The sequence below is a fragment of the Natator depressus genome, chromosome 1 (genome assembly GCF_965152275.1).
Source record: "Natator depressus isolate rNatDep1 chromosome 1, rNatDep2.hap1, whole genome shotgun sequence".
In the NCBI taxonomy this organism is placed as follows: domain Eukaryota; kingdom Metazoa; phylum Chordata; order Testudines; family Cheloniidae; genus Natator; species Natator depressus.
The window spans coordinates 24177337-24198415 of NC_134234.1; the positions used below are offsets into that span (position 1 = coordinate 24177337).

Below are 21079 nucleotides of genomic sequence, written 5' to 3' on the forward strand. Positions count from 1 at the left end.
AGTGATAAATCAGGCACAGTAAGGCCCAGGAGCCCTCTGAGGTAGAGGCAGCAAGCCCTGTATTTGCAGAGAGGTTTGTGCATACTGTATTATATTCGCAAAAAGAAAAGAAGTACTTGTGGCACCTTAGAGACTAACAAATTTATTTGAGCATAAACTTTCGTGAGCTACAGCTCACTTCATTGGATGCATCCTATAAAGTGAGCTGTAGCTCATGAATGCATCCGATGAAGTGAGCTGTAGCTCACGAAAGCTTATGGTCAAATAAATTTGTTAGTCTCTAAGGTGCCACAAGTACTCCTTTTCTTTTTGTGGATACAGACTAACACGCCTGCTACTCTGAAACCTGTCTTATATTTGTTACCCTGTCTCAGCCCACTTGCTTGTCCGATGCACCTGTTACATCTTGTCTTTTTGATTGTCTTTGAGGCAGGAATTGTCATTTATTATATGTTTGTACAGTGCCTAGTGTAACACACACTCACCAGTGGGTTACACTAGCATAAAGGGACCCAACCTGGCTGTGGCCTGTTGTTGCTACTGCAACAACAAAGGTTTAATGACTTACGGCACGAGTCATTGGCAGAGCTGGGAATAGAACCCAAGAATCCTGACTCCTAGTTTCCTGCTCTTACTACTAGACAACACTTTTCTCAAGCCCACATGAATTTACCTGCCCAAGTTCTGCAGAAAAGCTTATCAGAGGGAAAAGATGATAAATCAGAAATGATCACGCTAGGGATAGCAGAGAATTACATAGCTATAGCCATGTTCACAATTTTGTTATTTAACCATACAGGAAATTAACATTTTTACATTGTTCAAAGCACATCCCAGAGATCAGGTGGCTCTGGAACACTCTTGGGGCTCCTCACATTATTTCAACACACAGCTAAACAGCCCCATCTGCATCAGATGGTCATATCATGCTGCTCTGATAGCTCGTTGTTACTGACTCCCACCCATTGCTGTAGAGACTACAACACCCAGAAGTCAAGCTGGCTGAAAAAAATAAAATTAATTGAAAAGTAATTTGGACAAAAAATGGCTTTTCCTCAAAAAATGAACACTTTAATGGGAAAATATCATTTTAATGACATTGTCTGTGATGGGAAGAGGGAGCTCGCCAAAAATCAAAAAGTGAAAACTAAGAAATTTTCAGTAAAAATAAATTGTAATTTCAAGTTTTCTAAACGGAAAATGTTTACAGCATATATATATATATATATATATATATGAGATTATTTTTATTTAAAATGGGTTTTAGTTATTTTTTCCCTGAAAACAACAAAAGTCATAGAAAATTTTGACAAAAACAAAAAAAAACTTTTAAAAATTTCCTGTGAAAAAACATTTGCCATTGTCCAGACAGTTTGTTAATTGCCTCCTGAAGAGCAAGTTTTTGAGGAACAAGGATTAAGTACCCACTATGCCTAATGATGTGTTGCTTATTCTAGAGGGAGTCCTGTCCTAGTAAGAGTAGAAACCTTAAGGGTCCCAATGATCTTAACCTCAATGGGGCATATATAGAGGGGAATTTGTTCACAAAACTGGCTCCCAGATCATTCAATCTCACAGACCTAAACAAATACCTTAAACTGAACTTGGAAATAACTCATTTTCTGCCTCAGCTAAGATACCACTTAACTTCAGCATCATATGTGTGATTTCTAGTAGCATGTACGCAAAGCAGTAATTCGGGAGATGAAAACTGATAAAACGCAGCTGTAATTTAAGCATTCATCATGTTTAGGGCCTTGCATTAAAGCTGCAGCACTGGACGGGAGCATGATGAGTGAGGTCTCCAGCTCATAATAAACAAATACTTAATCCTAGCATATCACTGGCTTGTATAACATCCTCCAAACCTTGCTACAATGATAAACTCCACTGGTGCAAATTGTGACTTTCCGTACACTATAGGCTTGCACTGATGCAGCTACACTGCTTCCTCGACAACAATGGCTGAAAATTGGGCTAATTAATCCTCGGATGGACAAGGTCCCAAGATGACAAAACCACAGTGTTACCCTCAGTTTATATTTGGAATATAAACTTCACAGTCATATGAACTAGAAACTTTCGTAGGTTTTAAATGCTAAGGCTAGAAGGGACCATTTTGACAAGCGAGTCTGGCCTCCTGCATAACCCAGGCCATAGGACTTTCCTGAATTAATTCCTGCTTCAAGTACAACAGATAGGTTTGAACAAGAGCAAATTTTTTTAGAACATCCAATCTTGATTTTAAAATTTCCTGTAACTGAGAATCTGCTACACAGCCCTCGGTAAGTTGTTCCAATGGTTAAGTAACTGTTAAAAATATGTGTCTTCTTGCCAGTCTGAATTTGTCTAGCTTCAATTTTGAGCCATTAGACATTGTTACACCTTTGTCTGCTTGACTAAAGAGCTCTCTATTATTTAATTGTTTCTCATGTAGGTACCTATTGATTTTGTTTCATCATCTGATATGACTATATCATCTGGGTTTTTCCTCAAACAGAGAACAGAAATATTTATGGAACACTTCTGCCATTTCTGTATTAACATTAACAATTCTACCATTTCCACCTAGTAATGGACCAATCAGCGATGGCCCTAGATGTTTGGGAGCGTACAGCAGAAAATATTTTCAGTGCCCCCACGCCCCAAAGTCACAAGAGAACAAAACACTACAACTCACAGAGATTGGATGCTCCTGAATGTGATGATTTGGCATCCGAAATGTTGGCACCCTGGATGGTTGCCCAGGTCACCCATCTCTAAGGCTGGCCTTGGGACTAATACCATTGACGGGGTTCCAGTTGTTCCTGATATACTTTAAAACTCCTTATTGTCCTTAACTCTGGTGGCCATAGACATCTCCTTGTGTCCTTTTGGTTCCCTTATTAATTTTCTGCTTTCTAAATTATATTTATTGCTATCAACTTCCCCTCTATTCTATGTTATATATGTGCGTGTGGGTGTGGGTGTTTGTTTGACTGCCTCCTGCTCTCAGTTCCTTTTTAATCTAGGCTGTGGTTTTAATAAGTGTAGCCTTCTCTCCTGATTTTGGCTTTGGGGCACCTAATAAAGTGTCCTTAAGTAGTTCTCAATTGCCATCATATTTTTCTGAGTACATTCTTTCTGCCAGGTGATTTGGCTCAATTGTTTTCAGCTTTTTAAAACTGGCCTTTCTAAAGTACCAAATATATATATAATAACCGGTTGGGACTTTACTCTGTTTGCACATAGATGTAATCAAGTCATGATCACTTGTACTTAAGCAACCACTAATTTTTAGTTCTGTGATCGATTCCTCTTTATCTGTCAAGGTGAGCTCTAATACAGAATTACCCTAGGTCAGATGAAACACTTTTTAAGCTAGGAAATTGTCACCTATGATTTTTAAAAGTTCCAAGGATGTTTTAGTATTGCAGCATGTCACCTCCAGTATATGTCACTCATACAGATGTCCCCTGATAATCCAGGTTCCCTACACATTATAGATATGTGCATAAGGAGTTCCTCATCCTGTTCTCTACTGTGATTTGGAGGTCTGTAGCAGACACTGAATAGTCCCCATCTTGCACTTTATCTGTTACACAACTGATCACTAAGTATTCAAGATCATTTGTGTGACATTACACTCCATATTCTTCATGAAAATATGCTTATGATATGGATATGACATAACTGAGAAGTACTTTATGCAAGATGGCTCATGTAACCTTCATTGGAAAGGTTATAATTTACTGAATGTGTTTATCCAATTTGTATGCATGTATCATTTTTGTATCTGAGGCTGGGAATATCGACCATGTCTCTATATTTCAAATGTGCTACATTGGATGAGGCCAATGTTAGTGGCTTATTGAAGAAATGCACACAAGCATAAGGATCACCCCAGGAACTGTGTGCAATAGAAACCTCTCAGAGATAGCTCGACACAATGGGAACTGTTTGACCAAGGTCAGATAGTTCTATACAGTGGGAACTGTTTCACCCAGGTCACAGAAAAAAAACTTTCCAGCAAGTGGGGGAAAGATATTCCTGTCTTGTTGCAGGAGGAAGCTATGTGACATCTCCCCCCTGCAGAGGAGGACTGTCTATGCTCACATCTCTTCCATCATGCCTGTTCACCATTCCTTTTCTTACCTACATATGGACATGGAAATAAGGGAGCAGATACATATGGGGCTTGAGGTATTACCTTTCGGTGTAGAGGATTACAGCTGATATAGCCTTATTTACATCCACGCACAGATTATTATTAATACTGCCATACCACCAAGAAGCTCTAATCATGGACTGGGACTGCACTGTGCAAGGCGCTGTACAAAGACTCTCCACAAAGACTCTGCTTGAGCTTGCACTAAAGAGCAACACCACGCAGTGTAAGAACCGATACCGAACAGAATTGGCTGGAGGACAGATGATTTATAATTCTCCTCCCCCACCCACCCCAAAATCTTCCTTACGCTAAAATACCTGAATATCCCTTCTCAATTTTGAAGCTGTTGGTGTAGGTCATAGCAATAAAAAGGCACCAACTTCAGTAAGAAACAACTCCCACAGCAATAGTCAGACTTTTATTGAGGATCAGCTTGGAATTGAATTCAAATGACATTCATAAAAATAGGAACTTAAAAAAACCGCCACATAAATGCAGTAAAAGGCCAATATGTAAAACGAACTTTGAGGTTCAGAGAGTTTGACATCTGACATTTTGCTTGCACATTTGCCAAACACTTAAAGCTTTAAAGTTTCCCTTTAATCACAGTGTAATCATTCTCTGATGGACACTTAAGATGTCCAATTTTAAAAGACAATGATCCCCTGATGTCCCAGGAGTAAGGCACAATACTTTAAAAAGTGCCCTTTAAGTAATTATAGATTATTGTAGCAGTCATTTCCTTCTGAGGTCTAGTTTTAAGATTGTCCAAAGAGAAGAAAAGGAATATCGGAGCTTTATACAATGATGAATAACTACCACTTATTGTTAATCTAATGGCAATTGTGTTCTTAGAGAATTTACTGCCAGCCTCTATACACAGGAAGTGTATCTTTGTGTATCATAAACAAACAACAGAATTTTGAAGTGTCGTCAGTGGTAGAGAGTGAAAACTGCTCACTTGATTCTGAAAAATCTCATTAAAGCTCATTCTTAAGCTTTAAAATACTGCAGTAAAATTTTCCAAGTACATAATATAATCAATACGCTCCTATGGCAAAGAAATTTGCTTCTCAGAAATGAGGCACTAGAAAGGAGTTTTGCTTTATAATTTTGGAACAGGAGTTGCGGACACTGCTATACTTTCAATGGCACATTCATCAGTGCCCCGGCGGATTCTGAAGTAACCATTTTCTCCCCATGAGCTTCCCCAGCTATTTTTCACTGTCCAGAACTTCTCACCAGTATCTGGATCTTTGCCATACCCCACAAGCAACACAGCATGATTGGTCAACTCAAAGGGGTTGAACTCATCCTGCAGCCCAGTGTGATGGTAGATTCCTCCTCTATAGAGCATGAAATCACTATAAACTTCAAAAGCAACGGCCATTGGCCCATATATGACAAGTTCAAGCTTCATCAGGGCTTCATTGCAGCCTCCATAAAACCCTCCAACGTAGTGGTACTCAGAGGCATAGTAGTGGTAACAGTTCCGCTTCGGAGTGCATGGAGAATCTGTGGCTGTGTAAGGGAAACACTCTTCCTCCAGCACACCAAAATCTTGGATGTATTTCCCAGCAATGAGGTATGGGAATCCACCATCACAACCTGAAATAGTCAGAAAAGATCTGATTATTCCTTGCAGAAGGTCTTTTTGGGGTAAGAGAGGAAGCTGCAATTTTGCAAGTTCATTGTTTTAAAAATCACCACAAGTCTTTATTATCCCCGATATTTTGTATCAGACTGAGCATGGCTAATGCAGGTTACAGTTAAAAGGGAACCACTCTTATCTCTCCCCTGAGATCAAGAGGAAACAATGCCTAACATTCTTTTAACACCCAGAGCAGAGGCTCTCAAGCTGACTCACAGGGTGGACCACCTTAACTCCCTCTTCCTTACTGTACAAGCTATCTCCTCAGCCATTTGTGACCATACGACATCCCCATGGTAACCACAGCAATTCCTTACATGGAAACATAGCACCAGTAAAAAACATATGTATTGTACCTGTCAGATATGGTGGGGGTGGTGTCCTTTTTCCCAAAAGAGAATCGCACGGTCTGCTGCTTTTTGCTTTTCCTTTTGCCTCCCCCCACCACTCTGTTCTTCCTCCCTCTGTACACGCTTCAGGGACATTTTGTTCCCTTCTCCCTAGATGTGCTACCCAGTCTGGTGGCCTTCTCCGAACTCCCTGGACAAACTGCCCAATTCCAATCTCCTCTGCTCCCCCTAGACATTCCCTCTTCTCTGCAGGTGGATTACACCTGCTCCAGGATACTCTCCAACACAGCACATTCCCCTAGACAGGTTCCTTTCCCTTGTTTCCAGCTGCTTTTTGCAGCCATCCAAAGCTGTTTACAATGAAGCGCCTGGATGCCTGCACAAACAGCTGGAGAAGGAGGACAGCAGACATCAAATGAGCAGTCAGTCTCCACAGACCACTAGCTAGTGTTAAGCAAACCACTGGTGGTTCAACTCCAATACAACATTCCCATGCACACAGCAAAATGGACTCTAATGACCCTGGAATGAAATCTGGATCACTATGTTGGAGTCACAGAAGCCAGCTACCATAAAATGTAGTCCTAAGCATATGACACTCAAGAATTAGTCATTTCTTTCAGTCATGAAAGAAGCGTGTTCTAATACCCTGGCTTTCTGAAGCTGCTATTTCACAGCAAATGAGCTTCCCACCCGAAGACCACAGATAGGCTTACAAAAATGGTTGCCAATCAATTAGAAGAGACTGTCAACCCTTCCTCTCCGGTAGTGACAAAATCCTTGGGGTGGTGTCCTCCCCCATCTCCTCAATACCAGGGGAACATCTCCAGTCTACTCACCTTGAGAATAATGGCTGCAGGACACAACCTGCTGAGGACTGAAGATTGGTGTCTGAGTATTGTTAGTGCGGATACGAATTCTTGCCTCCAACATGCCCACGGAAGCAAATGCATAGCAGCTGCCACATGATGCTGAGGAATACAGGAAATACAAAACATCAGCAAACTAAACAAGACCAAGACCAAAAGCTTTAGCAAAGCTTTTGACACGGTCTCCCACAGTATTCTTGCCAGCAAGTTAAAGACGTATGGGCTGGATGAATGGACTATAAGGTGGATAGAAAGTTGGCTAGATTGTTGGGCTCAACGGGTAGTGATCAATGGCTCCATGTCTAGTTGGCAGCCGGTATCAAGTGGAGTGCCCCAAGGGTCGGTCCTCGGGCCGGTTTTGTTCAATATCTTCATAAATGATCTGGAGGATGGCGTGGATTGCACCCTCAGCAAGTTTGTAGATGACACTAAACTGGGAGGAGGGGTAGATATGCTGGAGGGTAGGGATAGGATACAGAGGGACCTAGACAAATTAGAGGATTGGGCCAAAAGAAATCTGATGAGGTTCAACAAGGACAAGTGCAGAGTCCTGCACTTAGGACGGAAGAATCCCATGCACCGCTACAGACTAGGGACCGAATGGCTCAGCAGCAATTCTGCAGAAAAGGACCTAGGGGTGACAGTGGACGAGAAGCTGGATATGAGTCAACAGTGTGCCCTTGTTGCCAAGAAGGCCAATGGCATTTTGCAATGTATAAGTAGGGGCATTGCCAGCAGATCGAGGGACGTGATCGTTCCCCTCTATTTGACATTGGTGAGGCCTCATCTGGAGTACTGTGTCCAGTTTTGGGCCCCACACTACAAGAAGGATGTGGAAAAATTGGAAAACGTCCAGCAGAGGGCAACAAAAATGATTAGGGGACTGGAACACATGACTTATGAGGAGAGGCTGAGGGAACTGGGATTGTTTAGTCTGCGGAAGAGAAGAATGAGGGGAGATTTGATAGCTGCTTTCAACTACCTGAAAGGGGGTTCCAAAGAGGATGGATCTAGACTGTTCTCAGTGGTAGCTGATGACAGAACAAGGAGTAATGGTCTCAAGTTGCAGTGGGGGAGGTTTAGGTTGGATATTAGAAAAAACTTTTTCACTAGGAGGGTGGTGAAACACTGGAATGCGTTACCTAGGGAGGTGGTGGAATCTCCTTCCTTAGATATTTTAAGATCAGGCTTGACAAAGCCCTGGCTGGGATGATTAGTTGGGGATTGGTCCTGCTTTGAGCAGGGGGTTGGACTAAATGACCTCCTGAGGTCCCTTCCAACCCTGATATTCTATGATTCTAGGGTGCTGTAAAGGGAGGCAACCCTTATATTGCACAGGCTGTTGAATCAAGTCAACCCTGTTTTAACATTGTCTTCAGTTTGACCAGAAGTTAGGCTCCAGTTCAAGAAAGCTATTCAAATATGCTTAACTGTAAGCACAAAAATAGTCCCACTGAAGTTAGCATTTAGAAGTCCCTTTAAGGATCAGCTGTGGTCATAAAGCAGGTTTGATGTCTCCTAAAAGGAAGCAGCAAGACCGAGAAGGTTTTTTTAATATAGTTTATTTTAATATAGTGTAATATAGTTAAGTTTAACTTTGTAATTGTCTAGTTTTAAAAGCTGCATAATTGCTAAGCTGTTGCCTCCGAATGGTCATATAAAAAATATTTGTTAGCATGGTGCGGAGGATGCTCATAACCAACTTTTTGAGGCTGCTCTTTGTGAAGTCCTCCTAAAAGGTGTCCTATGACCTGTGTCAACTGAACTCTGAACAAACTATTCTAGATATCCTCAGCACATTAGTGTATTTAGAGCCACAGTTTCCCACTGCACCACTATACTTATACTGCTGCTTCTAAAGTAATGGCTTGTTTTAGAGTTTGGCAATGTAAGTGTGAAGTTTAATTTTGTGATTCTCTCAAGCAGCATGCAGTCATACTCCGGCTTTTCAGAGTATTTGTCCTCTGCTGACAGGTAACAAGATAATTCACCTAGCATCATATTTTACACCACAATTTAGTGTTGCCTTTTAGTTTTAGCTCCTTCGCCCCCTCTTGGTATTTTCTGTGATGTAGTAGAAACTTTGAAAGGGGGGGAGTTGCTTAGCTGAGGTCTTATTCTGACTATCGCCCCTCACCCAGGCCCCCAACTGACTTGCCCACTACAAAGGAAAATACTGCAAAGCTTAAAAAAGGAATGAGGCTTTGAGAATACAAAAAGAAACTACCTCATGTCTCAAACTACGTATAGGAGGGCATCAAGCAGGGCTATTATAAAAGCAGGACTTTATGAAATTGTACCATTATTCAACATTAAGACGTTGGATGCATCTCTGAAGAGGAGGGGGTGGAAGTTACTCTCTGATCACACTGCTGGGCAAAGAGCATTCATGTTCAAAGTGGTGAAAGGTGACACCCGTTCTTACACAATCATTCCATCGTTTGCTGATTGGCCAAGCCACAGCAGGCCAGGTCTCATTCATGTAATCATTGTCCTGGAAGTAACTTTTTAAACAAAAACATTCTCCCTATTAACTGCAGCAGTACACTCTGGGAACCTCCTAATATGGCACCCACACAGAAATGGAATATCAGTGGAGATCAGAGATAATTGCTGGAATTGTTGCACGTCAGATGCTCCCCACAAATTCAATTCCAAGTCAATCACAGACTTAACCGCATTAGATTCCACTCAGTCTGTGGCAAAAGGATCATTAAATGATGAAAAATGATTAAAGGGCCTAAAACGCCTTTAGAAGGTGAGGAATCATAGGTCACTATGTTTTTCCACCTACTCTGGTTTGAGAGGAAGATTACAGGAGTCAGAGCAGAGATTTACTGAGAATCCTAGCTCTCTGTGCTAAATTGGTTACTGTGATGTAATTGCCTAACAATATTTCCCCACAGTAGAAACTGACAGCAATGCATCTTCTCAAACTAATCTCTTCTGCAGAAGATATCTAAAGCACGGGAAGGGGGGTTCCTGGGACAGTGATTTTATTGAAGCTTAATTTGTATTAGAGTTCTTTGTTCTGTTTGCTTCTAGTTTCAAACTGAGCATTGGGCATGCCTGCACTACAAAGTTAAGTCAAGCTATGTTAGGTTGACTTACAGCCACGGCAGTAATTACCTGCCATGGTTCACTACCTTCCTTCTGTCAGTGGTGCATGTCCTTGCCAGGAGTGCTTCCCCCAACTTCAGAGGAGCAGTGTGGGGGGCTGAGACCCTGGGCTGGTTCACAGCAGGGAACCTACTAGCCTTTCTTGTCAGTATCAAGGCTCCAGCAGGAAGCCATGAAATTGACAAGAATGACAGCCAACATAAGTAACAGTGTCTACGCTGACATAAGTGGAGGTGGAGTTCTTATGTCAGTGTAGCAGAGCACTTACATCGGAGGGAGCAAGGCTGTGGTGTAGACTCTGACATAATTAGCTCGACGTAAGGTGCCTTACATCGACCTAAGTCTGTAGTGTACATCAGGCCTTTATCTCTTAAAGTGTTAGCTGGCATTAAAGGGTACAGTAATTCAGTTACTGTACTGAATAGTAAGTAAAGGAGGTTACCTAAAAAAAGGTGACTGATTATACTGGGGAATGCTGATGTGCTATCATAGATATAAATGAAGATTACAAACCAAGAAACCTGTGGCTGGAGGCCTGCCTCTGTAATTTTGAAGGATTATCTTCAAAGACTAGACTTTTGACCTTGTGAAATTCTTGTCCATTTGGGACAATAGTAGCGGCCACGTTGTTCTAACAGTAAACACATGAAGAAAGCATGATCTTGCAGTGAATGCAGCACTGTCTCAACAGCTTAGCATGTGGAAGTTTGCCTACCATGATTGGCTGTTTGAAAAAACATGCTTCTTGCTGCTCATGGTTCTGTTAGTCTTCAGTGCATTTTCAAACTTTCAGCATCTAAATCTTAATATTGTGCCATTGTTTTACTAATAACTATTTACAGCCATTGATGTCTGATGCCTCTGCAAATCTACAATAGCTCATTATTGTAAGGAAGATGAATTATTTGAAATGTCAGCACTATGCATATTAATAATGTTATCTTTTTGGCTATTTATCATACCAAATATGCTCATTTCTGGCTGAATGTGACATGCAAACACAGTCCACCTGAATTCCTTTATGTGTTGCAAGTGCTTTCTCAACACAATACGAGGGGGTTTAGGCAACTCCCATTCCTGAAAAGAGCAAAGCAAGACTTCCCATACTGAGAACATGTTTACAATGCTGCTTCAGGAAGAGGAAACCTTAAATCTTGTTACCCACTGAATGAAGAAGGGATGATACCACATTTCTCAAGTGAACTGAAGGTACGAAGGAAGCACAGGTCTTTAAACCGGTTAGCTGTTGATAATCCCTGTGTAAGCATTTCACTATTTCCAATCATCATTCAGCCACAGATCAGATTGTGAACCAACTCTCTCACATTCCACCAGCACCACCATCCTCCTCCTTCTTCCCTCTCCCCCCCATTTCCCCCAAAATCTTGTTAAGAATTCTTCAGTACACACACCTACACACACACGCCCCTCATGCATTGGAAAGGGACCAATGGTTTAAGGAAACAACTTCATTATATAGCAGCACTCCATTCCATTTGCCTCAAGAGAAGATTTTGAACCACTACAAATAAATAATAGTAAGACTGAACCTTTAAATCTAGCTAAGAAGGAAGATCTGTACTAGTGCAGGAGTGAGGCAAAAGCTTTACAGTGGTTGCATTTTGTTTATGGGGGTATCAGACGTTTACCAGTGTCTATGCTTTTCAAAGTATAAACAGACACCTATTTCTGTAACAGATCAGTCATGTAACTAATTATTCCTAAAATGATTTAAGTAATGAGACTTCAGAATGGTATAAACAATCCTTCAAGGGATTATTGGTTAAAATTGTATGATAATATGCTGTCAGCAGCAATTAGCAGAAAAATTAATAACTGAACTTGCACTGTATCAGTTCTGAGATCGTGGTGGGCAGAAATTCATCATGATGACAGTTTGGACAAACAGAATTTGCTAGCGATCTCCATACAGAGAGCCATGGTAATTGACTTTCACTCCTGTACTGAACCGGACGGTCTAACAGGAAGTAGTCTTCTACTTTGGCAGGAAGTATTAAGAGCGAAAACTTTTCCAAGCCTTAGCAGAGGGTTTGTATATCAGGCGTGTTCTAGTGCTTTTCGCAGGGGACCATACAGCAAAGCAAATTCAGGCCTTTCATGATACTGACATGCAATAGATTAAGTACTAGGTACTTTTTGCAGACAGTCTCATATGGGGATTATGAAAAACCTCGTACCTTGGTTTCTTACAGGACTGACATAGTTGACACCATCAATGTTCCGCCAGTCCCAGGATTCTGGCAAACCTGAAACTTGTTTGACTAATTCGGGCGTTAGTGGAGCAGGCTTCGGTCTAAAACACAAGAACATCCATTTGACATTAACATACCATCACATTGTCTAGGCAGAGGAAAAGAGATTGCATGAGGAACTGACATCTCTTGCAATTTTGCTTCAACTGACTATTTCCTAACAGCAGAGGCAGATTAAGATTTAATGGGACCCTGGGAACAAAGACCTTTTGGGGCCCCCACAGCCCCTCTCACCATGGGCCCCCGCCTCCTGCTCCTCCTCTCCCCTGAGGCCCTGTCAGGCTGTGGTAAGAGCTGCGGCAGCTGTCCAGGGAGCCAGGTTACTGTGGGGAGCCCCAGGGTGATGAAACTTTCGTAAAAGGTGCTGCAGTGACCTGAGTGCAGGAGCTGTGGCCACTCAGGCAATTCAGACGCAAAGTGCCTCTACCCACCGCCCCCTGCGCCATCTCCCTTCTCCCTACCCCATCCCCTCTCCCCACCCCATCCTCCTTCTTCTCTTCCCCCTCCCACTTCCTCTCCCCACCCCATTCCCCTTGTCTTCCCCTTCCCTATCCCATCCCTCTTCCCCATCCCATCCCCCTTCCCCTCACCATTGCCCCTCCCTCTCATCCCCTTCTCTCCCCCCCACTCGCTTCCCCCATTTTCCACCCCCCCCAAGCAGGACTTAGGCTTTTTTTTTTGGTGTGTTTCCCCATTTAGATCAATTTTCTTTTTAATTAAAGGCAGAGCAAAGCAGCTCAGAGCTGCAGAAATGGGGGGGGAGCAATGGCACATGACTCCTTGAACATCCCTCCATGCCTCACCCCTGTTTTGGGGATCAATGCCCCCCCCCAACTACATCCATCCACTGCCTGTCTCAGGACCCTGCAACCCAACCCCCCACCCAAGCCAGGCTCCCTCTGCCCAGAACTGGAGTCATCTGCCACCTGCAGAGCCAGGGCTGGGAGCTGCAGCCACACACAGAGCCGGCCCTGGCTAAGCAGGGGCCAGCGCTGATGATACAGTGTTCCCTGCTCTCACTAAGGCAGGTTTCTTTTGTTAAAAAGTGGGAGGGCATAGCCCCCTTGGCACTCCTTCCCCCCAGTTCTGGTGAAACCCCCTCCAAACCCTCCACCTATCCTGGGTGGTGCACCCCAGGGGGCAGGGACACAGGCCAGGGGGCTGCTCTTGGGCCCCTCAGCCCTCTGCCCAGGACAGGCGAAAGGTTCAGGGCTCCCTGGGCGGCTCTGGCCCGGTTCCAGCTTCCGGCCTGGCCAGGAGGCGGGGCCACATGGGGGAAGAGGATGAGCAGAGGGCGGTGCCACAGTTGCGATGTTCCTGGGGGCCCCCAAATTGGCCGGGGCCCGTGTGTTAATCCACCTAACTGTATCTAGAGCTAGCAACCCCCTCCACGCACACTGAATGGGTGTCAAGTCTCACAAGTGATTCTTTATTGCTTAGCTTCAGTGGGATGGAATATGGCAAGGAGAAAATAGACACAATCCCTGCTGGAGCAGACAAGGGTTTATTTATGCCATAACAACCTGCTGGTTAGGGCAATTAAATCAGTCCAAAAGTTTGTTTTTGTTTTGAAGTGCTGAACTAATACCACAATATCATCAAGGATGCCAGCCTTACAACCGACTTTGAACAGCTACTGAATATCTGTGCTGTCAACAAAATTTCATTAAGAATACACAGGGTTTCTTGAAAGTACACAAAATCACCAATTACGGTCAATGTGCATCAGTCAGAGGTGCACACAGTTTAACTGCAAGCGCTGACAAGGACAAAGTGTCCAGCCATGCTTCCGATGATCCTGGTTAAAGCATGCTTGGAGACAGCCACTTGAAGCTGACTTTCTCCGCAGCTACTGAAGTGGTTCTGAATGCTGACTGTCCCTGTCTACGCTTGCAGCTAAATCGTCCTCAGCGGCACCCATTGCCGATGGATAGTCATAGTGCAGACAAGCCAAAAAGATTGCACAGGTAAGCATTCCACTCACTTTAAAAGTCAAGTGCTTGTGAAGAGCATCAGGCTCACTTCTACTCTCAGCAGACCGGAGAGACCAGCCCAACAAGTGCTGCTCCAAGTGCATGACAGAGATCTAACATTACACGCAGACGATGGAGGGTCTAAATGTTTGTGTGTCTGTACTTAGTGCTATTTTTCTGTGATTGTGAGGGCACGTGACTGTCTTCACAGGGACAACGCATAATCTTACCAATGTATCGGGAAGCCCCAACATTATCTGCAGGCACAGAGCAAATATTTGGCATTATTCGTAATCAGAGTAGCAAAAGTTAGAGATATTTCAAATTCTACCTGTACACTTGACTTCTATAGTACAGTGAAGTTTGGGGGAAAAGTATGAACAATATTTCTTCCCTACAGCCCCCTCCTACTTCAGGACATGGCTCAACACCATCAGACTCAACCATCTGAGAGCGAAAAAAGACATCTGCAAAGCTATATCACTGCAAAGCAATGTTTGGCATAGGAAGGTAGCTTTACTCTCCTTCTTGCTAATGTACTAAACGCAACAGCTACACAATGGGAAATTTCAAAGGAAAAACAATTTCTACCTCCAGTTACAAGTTTGGTCAGACTGTACTGAAATCAGAGGTTACGGTGTGCATACACAACCCCCTGCTGCCTGATATTGAATGGTGTGTGCCATACTCAGTGTATAAAATATAGGCCAGCATTCTCCCCAAGTTATCTACAGAATGAGACACTGGGATGGGCAATTTGATATCGTGACAGAGAACTTCTTCTGAAAATCTGCATTGTCTATATTTCAGCCATGATTGCCTATGGCTGTTTTTGGACTGAAGGTTATGAACTCCCTAATTAACTTTATTTAAAGGATAAAAACACCTACCTGCCTGCCATAGCTGTGTGTGGACACAACCTGAGCGATGGATGGTTAAAAGTTTAATTCTAAAATTCCCATTCTATACCCTTGTCATCACCTCTTCCCTTAATCTGTATATTCTGAGGCAATTTCAGGACTGGATCAAACAGCGAAAACTCCATTCATTGGAAGTGCTTGCAAGACAGCCAGATATGTTTGGATCATCAGGACTCAAACAGGCAAATATGCTGGCACTCAATCATACAGTAAAGGGTCTGAATACATCTGGATTCCACAGTATATTATATATAAACTGAACTAGGAGCCAGATCCATAGCTGATGATAATCAGCAAAGCTACAAAGAACTCAGTGAATGATTCTCACCAGCAGGCCTTGTGAGTGACCTAAGTAGGAAAACTTTAATACCTCGGAGCTTTGGACTTGAGACCTCCAGCTCTTCTAGTTAGTTCTTCCAGGGAGAGGTTTTCATATTCCTTGTATGTTGTTGCTGTCCAGGATTTCTGAACAGTATTGATAGCTTTCACAAAGTCAAAGTTTTGTACATAAGGCCTCCTTGAAAACCTGCAGACAATCAGGAATAGTACATTAAGATAAAAGTTTGGCCTGAAGACTATTCACACAACTGCTGTGATTAGACAACTTAACACTTTACCACTCGCTTAGGAGCAGGCTCTTGTAAGCCAGCTGTAATACTGAGGTATAGTCTACCCTACTGACCTATAATGGCATAACAACATTGCTCAGGGGTGTGAAAAATCCCCCCCTCCCCGCTCCAAGTGTCGTAGTTATAGTGACCCCTAGCCCCTGGTGTAGACAGCACTTCCGCAGACATAGCTACCACCTGTTGGGGAGGTGGATTAACTATGCCGACAGGAGAACTCTCTCCAGTCGGCTTATTGTCTTCATTAAAGCACTACAGCAGGGCAACTGCGCCGAAGCAGCGTTTTAAGCATAGACTTGCCCTGTGGTGTGGGGGAGAAACAAATATCAAGCCAGTTATTTTTACCTTAAGTAGTCCCAGTAGTTAAAGAGGACATTACTTGGGATCATTTGCATGAAAGGGATTCTTTGGATTTAAGATTTAAATTCAGAACTTTTTCTCTATTCCCTGGATTTTCTGAATGCAGAGATGACCACTTCCTAACCTTCTTCTTTCAAATTCCCACACCCAGTGCTTTAGATCTTCAGTCTAAGTCTTTCTATTCTATTAGAACTGGGTTGATGCAAGATTAAGGTTCAAAGTATGAGTGTACCTCAAAGAGCCAACTGGACAAGTACACCAGGTTATTTAGACAGAGGTTCTCCAGCTTTTTCACACTGTGGATCAAATCTCAATCCAAAGCTTAACTAAGACCACCTCTCCTCCCATTTGGATTTGTGACTGAGTAATATCCAGCGACCACAGTAATTTCTTATGTTGAAAAGTAAGGATATTCACCATTTAGCTGTTAGCAGCTGAAATGAATGGCCGGCATCGGACAACACTTAAACTGGAATAATTGTAGACATCCTTATTGCTACAGATTCTGCACTTTTCATCCAGGAAGCTTACAAACATCTCCAGATCTTTTTTAAACAGATTAAATGTAGCTTTCCATTTTGACTGTGATTAAAGTCGAGCTTAAAGACAGCGTGCCGTATCTGAAGAAAATGGAAACCCTGTCCACTAAACTGCCCCATCACCACTACTTGCTTCGCCCAGGCCTAAGGAATTTAGTTTCATTTGGACCACAAACTTCCTGTGATACTATAGCTTTGTATCTTGCCCCGGAGCCAGTCCACACATTTAAGTCTGGAACTTAAAGCACAACTGCTGATGTCACCATATTTCAAAATAAAAAGTCATCCTCCATTCACTGTGTGCACTCACCTTTCCCTTGGTTTCTGATGAGGGAGCTGGTTCACATGAATGCTGGAGGGAGAGGGCGAAACTTTGTGTCCAATAAAACATGCCCAATTATGGCCTAGCACGTCATGCACCCATCCTGGCAATGTCTCATGGCAGTAACTGGTTACGTTTTGTCCTTCCTTCTTGTACTGTAAACCAAACAAACTCTGTTAGACACATGTACAGCCACATCAAGACTCCTGCGTTTAAGGGGTGACACCTGTAATTTGCTACTAAGCCACTCTCCACAGAACAAGTACAGCTATGTATCAGTTTTATTCTGGAAAAATCTTACATAAGAGTGCATCTGGAGGACATGCACACTGTAGTATCAGTGCATGTGGGGCAATGCATTCTGGACATCCGAGAACACAGACCTAGGAGGAATGCCAGCCAGCCACCGGACACAGTCCTGTCCACACAATAAAGTTAAAATTATGAACTTGTTATAGGAAGACAATCAGGTTCTAGCTTGGCTTCTGGCAAGGGCGAAACCACAGCCAGTTGCCATAGTTACCAACCAAGTCCTAATCTGGTACAAACTGGGTTAAAATCAGTAGTTTAGGCAGGGCATTAAAATCCTCTGCACTTATGGCCCTCAGGTACCGTGGCAATACGCTCAATGAAAGAACCGTGACAAAACACACACCCTTGGTGTGACGCACTGCCTTACTGAGAGGCTGCTCTTTCAAGGTCTGAAGGGGGCACGCCAAGAGAACAGACAGCATCCCCTTACAGGCCTTCAGACAGCACTACGCCTCCTAGTTTTCCCATTTCAGAGAGCTGGACCAGGAAGCAAGTTTCCCTCTAGTTTGTGAGTTGTGTCAACTGTATGTAAGGAAACAGGTTCACTTTGACAAGTTAAACAAAAATTTATTCTAGGCGCAGTAAATGTTGATTCAAAGAAGGCAACTTCAAAGAACAGGGTGATGTGTTACTGAAATCCATTTGCATATAAATGCAGTATTGATTGTAAATACAAATACTATTTCCAGTGCATTAAAACTTCAATGCTTCCCTATTACTCATCTTATCTCTGAAAGCCAACGCTCATTCAATGTTACACCCTCTGGAATTTTACCAGCTAAAAGTGGGCGTAAAGATTAAGTTATCAAATGAGATCAATCTCTCCGTCCAGCTTTACAGTAAAGCTTTGATATCTTACTTTCTGGATTAACAGGGCTTTGAAAGCAGAATACTTAGGGAATGTCTTCACTAGCAACGTTAAAGTGCTGCCATGACAGCACTTTAAAGCCTGCGTAGTCACGGCACCAGTGCTGGGAGAGAGCTCTCCCAGCTCTATAAAAAACCCACCTCCATGAGGGAAATAGCTCGCAGCTCCCAGGGCTGGTGCACTGTCTACACTGGCACTTTACAGCACTGAAACTTGCAGCGCTCAGGGGGGTGTTTTTTCACACCCCTGAGCAAGAAAGTTGCAGCGCTGTAAAGTGCCAGTGTAGACAAGCCTTTAGAAGAGGGAGTGTCAAAGGAGTGGTAGTGCTGAGATTCTGCTTAAGACCAAGTGACACTAGAGTGTTTGGGGAACCACTGCAACTACGTTGTCACCTGACTTGTAGCTCCTTCTTGCAGTGTAGAATAAATGGTTAACAGCGCCTCCGGGTCATTCCATAGCCCTGCTCAGTCCAAGGACACTATCAGAACATGGTCAAGTCCCCCTGATACCAAATATTGGGACAATGTTGTCAACACGCTAAAGTACATCGTGTCATATAGCCACTGCTGTCTCCAGGCCCTCTAGCCCAGAAAGGTAGTGGCCGCAGTTTGGAGAACCAGCCCCTCAGGGATAACCCAGACAATGCAGCTAATAAAGAGAGTAGGAGGTAGGGGTGTTTGTCGGGGCTCTGCAGGGAACCAGGAACAAGGGAACACATGGTAAAATAATTAAGTCTACCACATTCCAAGAGAAGTTCAGAGAGTTTTAATCTTCCAATGGTTTTACAATGTCGGAAGTTCACTCCTGTTACCAGTTTAAGAGCTGCAATGGGATCACTTCTACATTCAGAAGACAAGCATGTCTCCTCCCAATGGGGGCACCAAAAGACATTATTAAAAGACCCTGTTATTAGCAGGGCTGGCTTTAGGGGTGGGTGACCTGGGCAAATGCCTAGGGCACTCTGTGCGCAGTGCTGTGGTACCTGCCCTGTGCTCTCCCTGGCTTCCCCAACTGATTGGTAGCTGGTGCTGCCGCAGGGCACTTCTGCTCAGCAGTGGCGCATGGAGCTGGCCAGCACAGCGAAGAGGGCCTGGGGTGTCCCCCCGTCCAGCTCTGGGAGCGCTGACTTGGGGGGCAGAGAGGTACAAACTGGCCTCTTGTGCAAGACACCATGCAGGGATTCGCTATAGTCTGAGCTTTAGCCCCCTCCCCAGCCTTGCCGCCTGCAGGCTTTACCACAACTAGCCTAGATGGGTATCTCGGCTGGCGTTGAGGCTTCTGCACCCCCCTCATGGGCCACTGCTTGTGGCAGGCACCTTTGGGGGTGATGGCTTGGCGCCGCGCTCTGAGCTTGCTGCCAGCATGGAGCTGGCCGGCAGCTGGGAGACAGGTGAAATAATCATGGGCGGGTGGGAGAGGGAGGGTGTCATCCCCTTCTCCCGTGTCGGGGTAGGGGGTTCCCAGCTTTGCATCAGGGGGTTGGGGACAGGCTGCAAGGAGCATGTCCACATGTGGCCAGCTCCGTCCCCCAACCCAGCCGTGCTGTTTCCAGAGGTGACCCCCTGCTGCAGCACCCTCCTCCCTGCTTGGCTGCTGGGGCGGGGCGGGGAGGGAGGTGCAGTTACTGCCTGGTAGGAGCAGAGTCCCCTTTGCTGCACCCAGTGAGCCGCGCAGACTGGGAGAGGAGAGGGAAATGTGCTAACGTGTGCCAGTGCATGCTTCCCCCTGGGATACCTCCCATTTCTTTCTCTTCTCCTTCAAATCTGCTCTGGGGACCCACGCTGAAGAGGCCAGCCCTGGCTCTGTCTCCCCCCAGGAAGCTGGCACGAGGGAGGCCTGGCTGAGGAAGCCAACCCACTGATCTCCCTTCCCTTGCAGCAGTTGTGTATGGGGGGACTGTCTGTTTGGGGGAGGGGACACCTGAGGATCACCCCTCACACACAACACACTTTGCTGGCTGGCCAAGCCATACAAGTGTGTGAGATAGGTGAGGCCTTCTACCCCCTCCGCCTTGGGGGAAGAGAGACGTTACCTCCTCCTTCTCCTCCTCCTCTCCATAGCCTTTACAGCAAAGGAAAGCCACAGCCTAGCCTCTGCGTGCTCCAGTTTATCTGAAGCTATGGGGTGGGGAGGAGCCATAACCCTCTCAGCCGGTAGCAACCCCACACAGCAGCATATGGGGGTCTGGGGAAGTGGGGTGAGTTCAGCCAGTAAATGGAAGGAGACTTCCCGCTAACCTGGGGTGTGGGAGGTTTGGTTTTGAGCAGCAGTTCTCAAACTTCATTGCACCGTGACCCCCTTCTGACAACAAAAAATAATACATGATGCCAGGAGGGGGAACGAAGCCTGAGCACCGCCCCCCCACTTGGGGGGGCCCAAAGCCCAAGCCTCACTGTCCCGGGTCGGGTGGCCAAAGCTGAAGCCCAAGGGCTTCAGCCCCAGGCAGGGGGCCTGTAACCTGAGCCCTGCTGCCCAGGGCTCAAGCCCTTGGGCTTCGGCTTTGGCTCCGGCTCCAGGTGGTGGGGCTTGGGCTTCAGTTTAACACCAGCCCTGGCGACCCCATTAAAACGGGGTCACAACCCACTTTGGGGTCCCCTGGTTTTGAGACCCCTGGTTTAGAGGAAGCGTGGGGGGGGTACTCCTTAGCTGAATCAGGAGCAGAGGCAGCTGCTGCTGTTTCCTGGGGAACCTGATATTGGAAGGAGGCTGTAGGGAGTTCCCAGGGCAGAGGAGTAGGAAAGCAACA

At 44.7% G+C, this 21079-nt stretch overlaps 1 protein-coding gene across 1 annotated transcript in view; it reads right to left on the minus strand.

The window, feature by feature from the left end:
* Positions 1 to 4552: 4552 nt before the first annotated feature.
* The window catches only part of CTSC (cathepsin C), a 34839-nt gene continuing 18312 nt past the window's right edge, over positions 4553 to 21079 (minus strand). The window contains exons 3-7 of the mRNA XM_074956377.1: positions 17142 to 17308; positions 15677 to 15832; positions 12339 to 12454; positions 6991 to 7122; positions 4553 to 5758 (exon numbers count right to left, since the gene is read on the minus strand). Coding sequence (XP_074812478.1) covers positions 5256 to 5758; positions 6991 to 7122; positions 12339 to 12454; positions 15677 to 15832; positions 17142 to 17308 — 1074 coding nt within the window. The 3' untranslated portion in view covers positions 4553 to 5255. The remainder of the gene's footprint in view (positions 5759 to 6990; positions 7123 to 12338; positions 12455 to 15676; positions 15833 to 17141; positions 17309 to 21079) is intronic.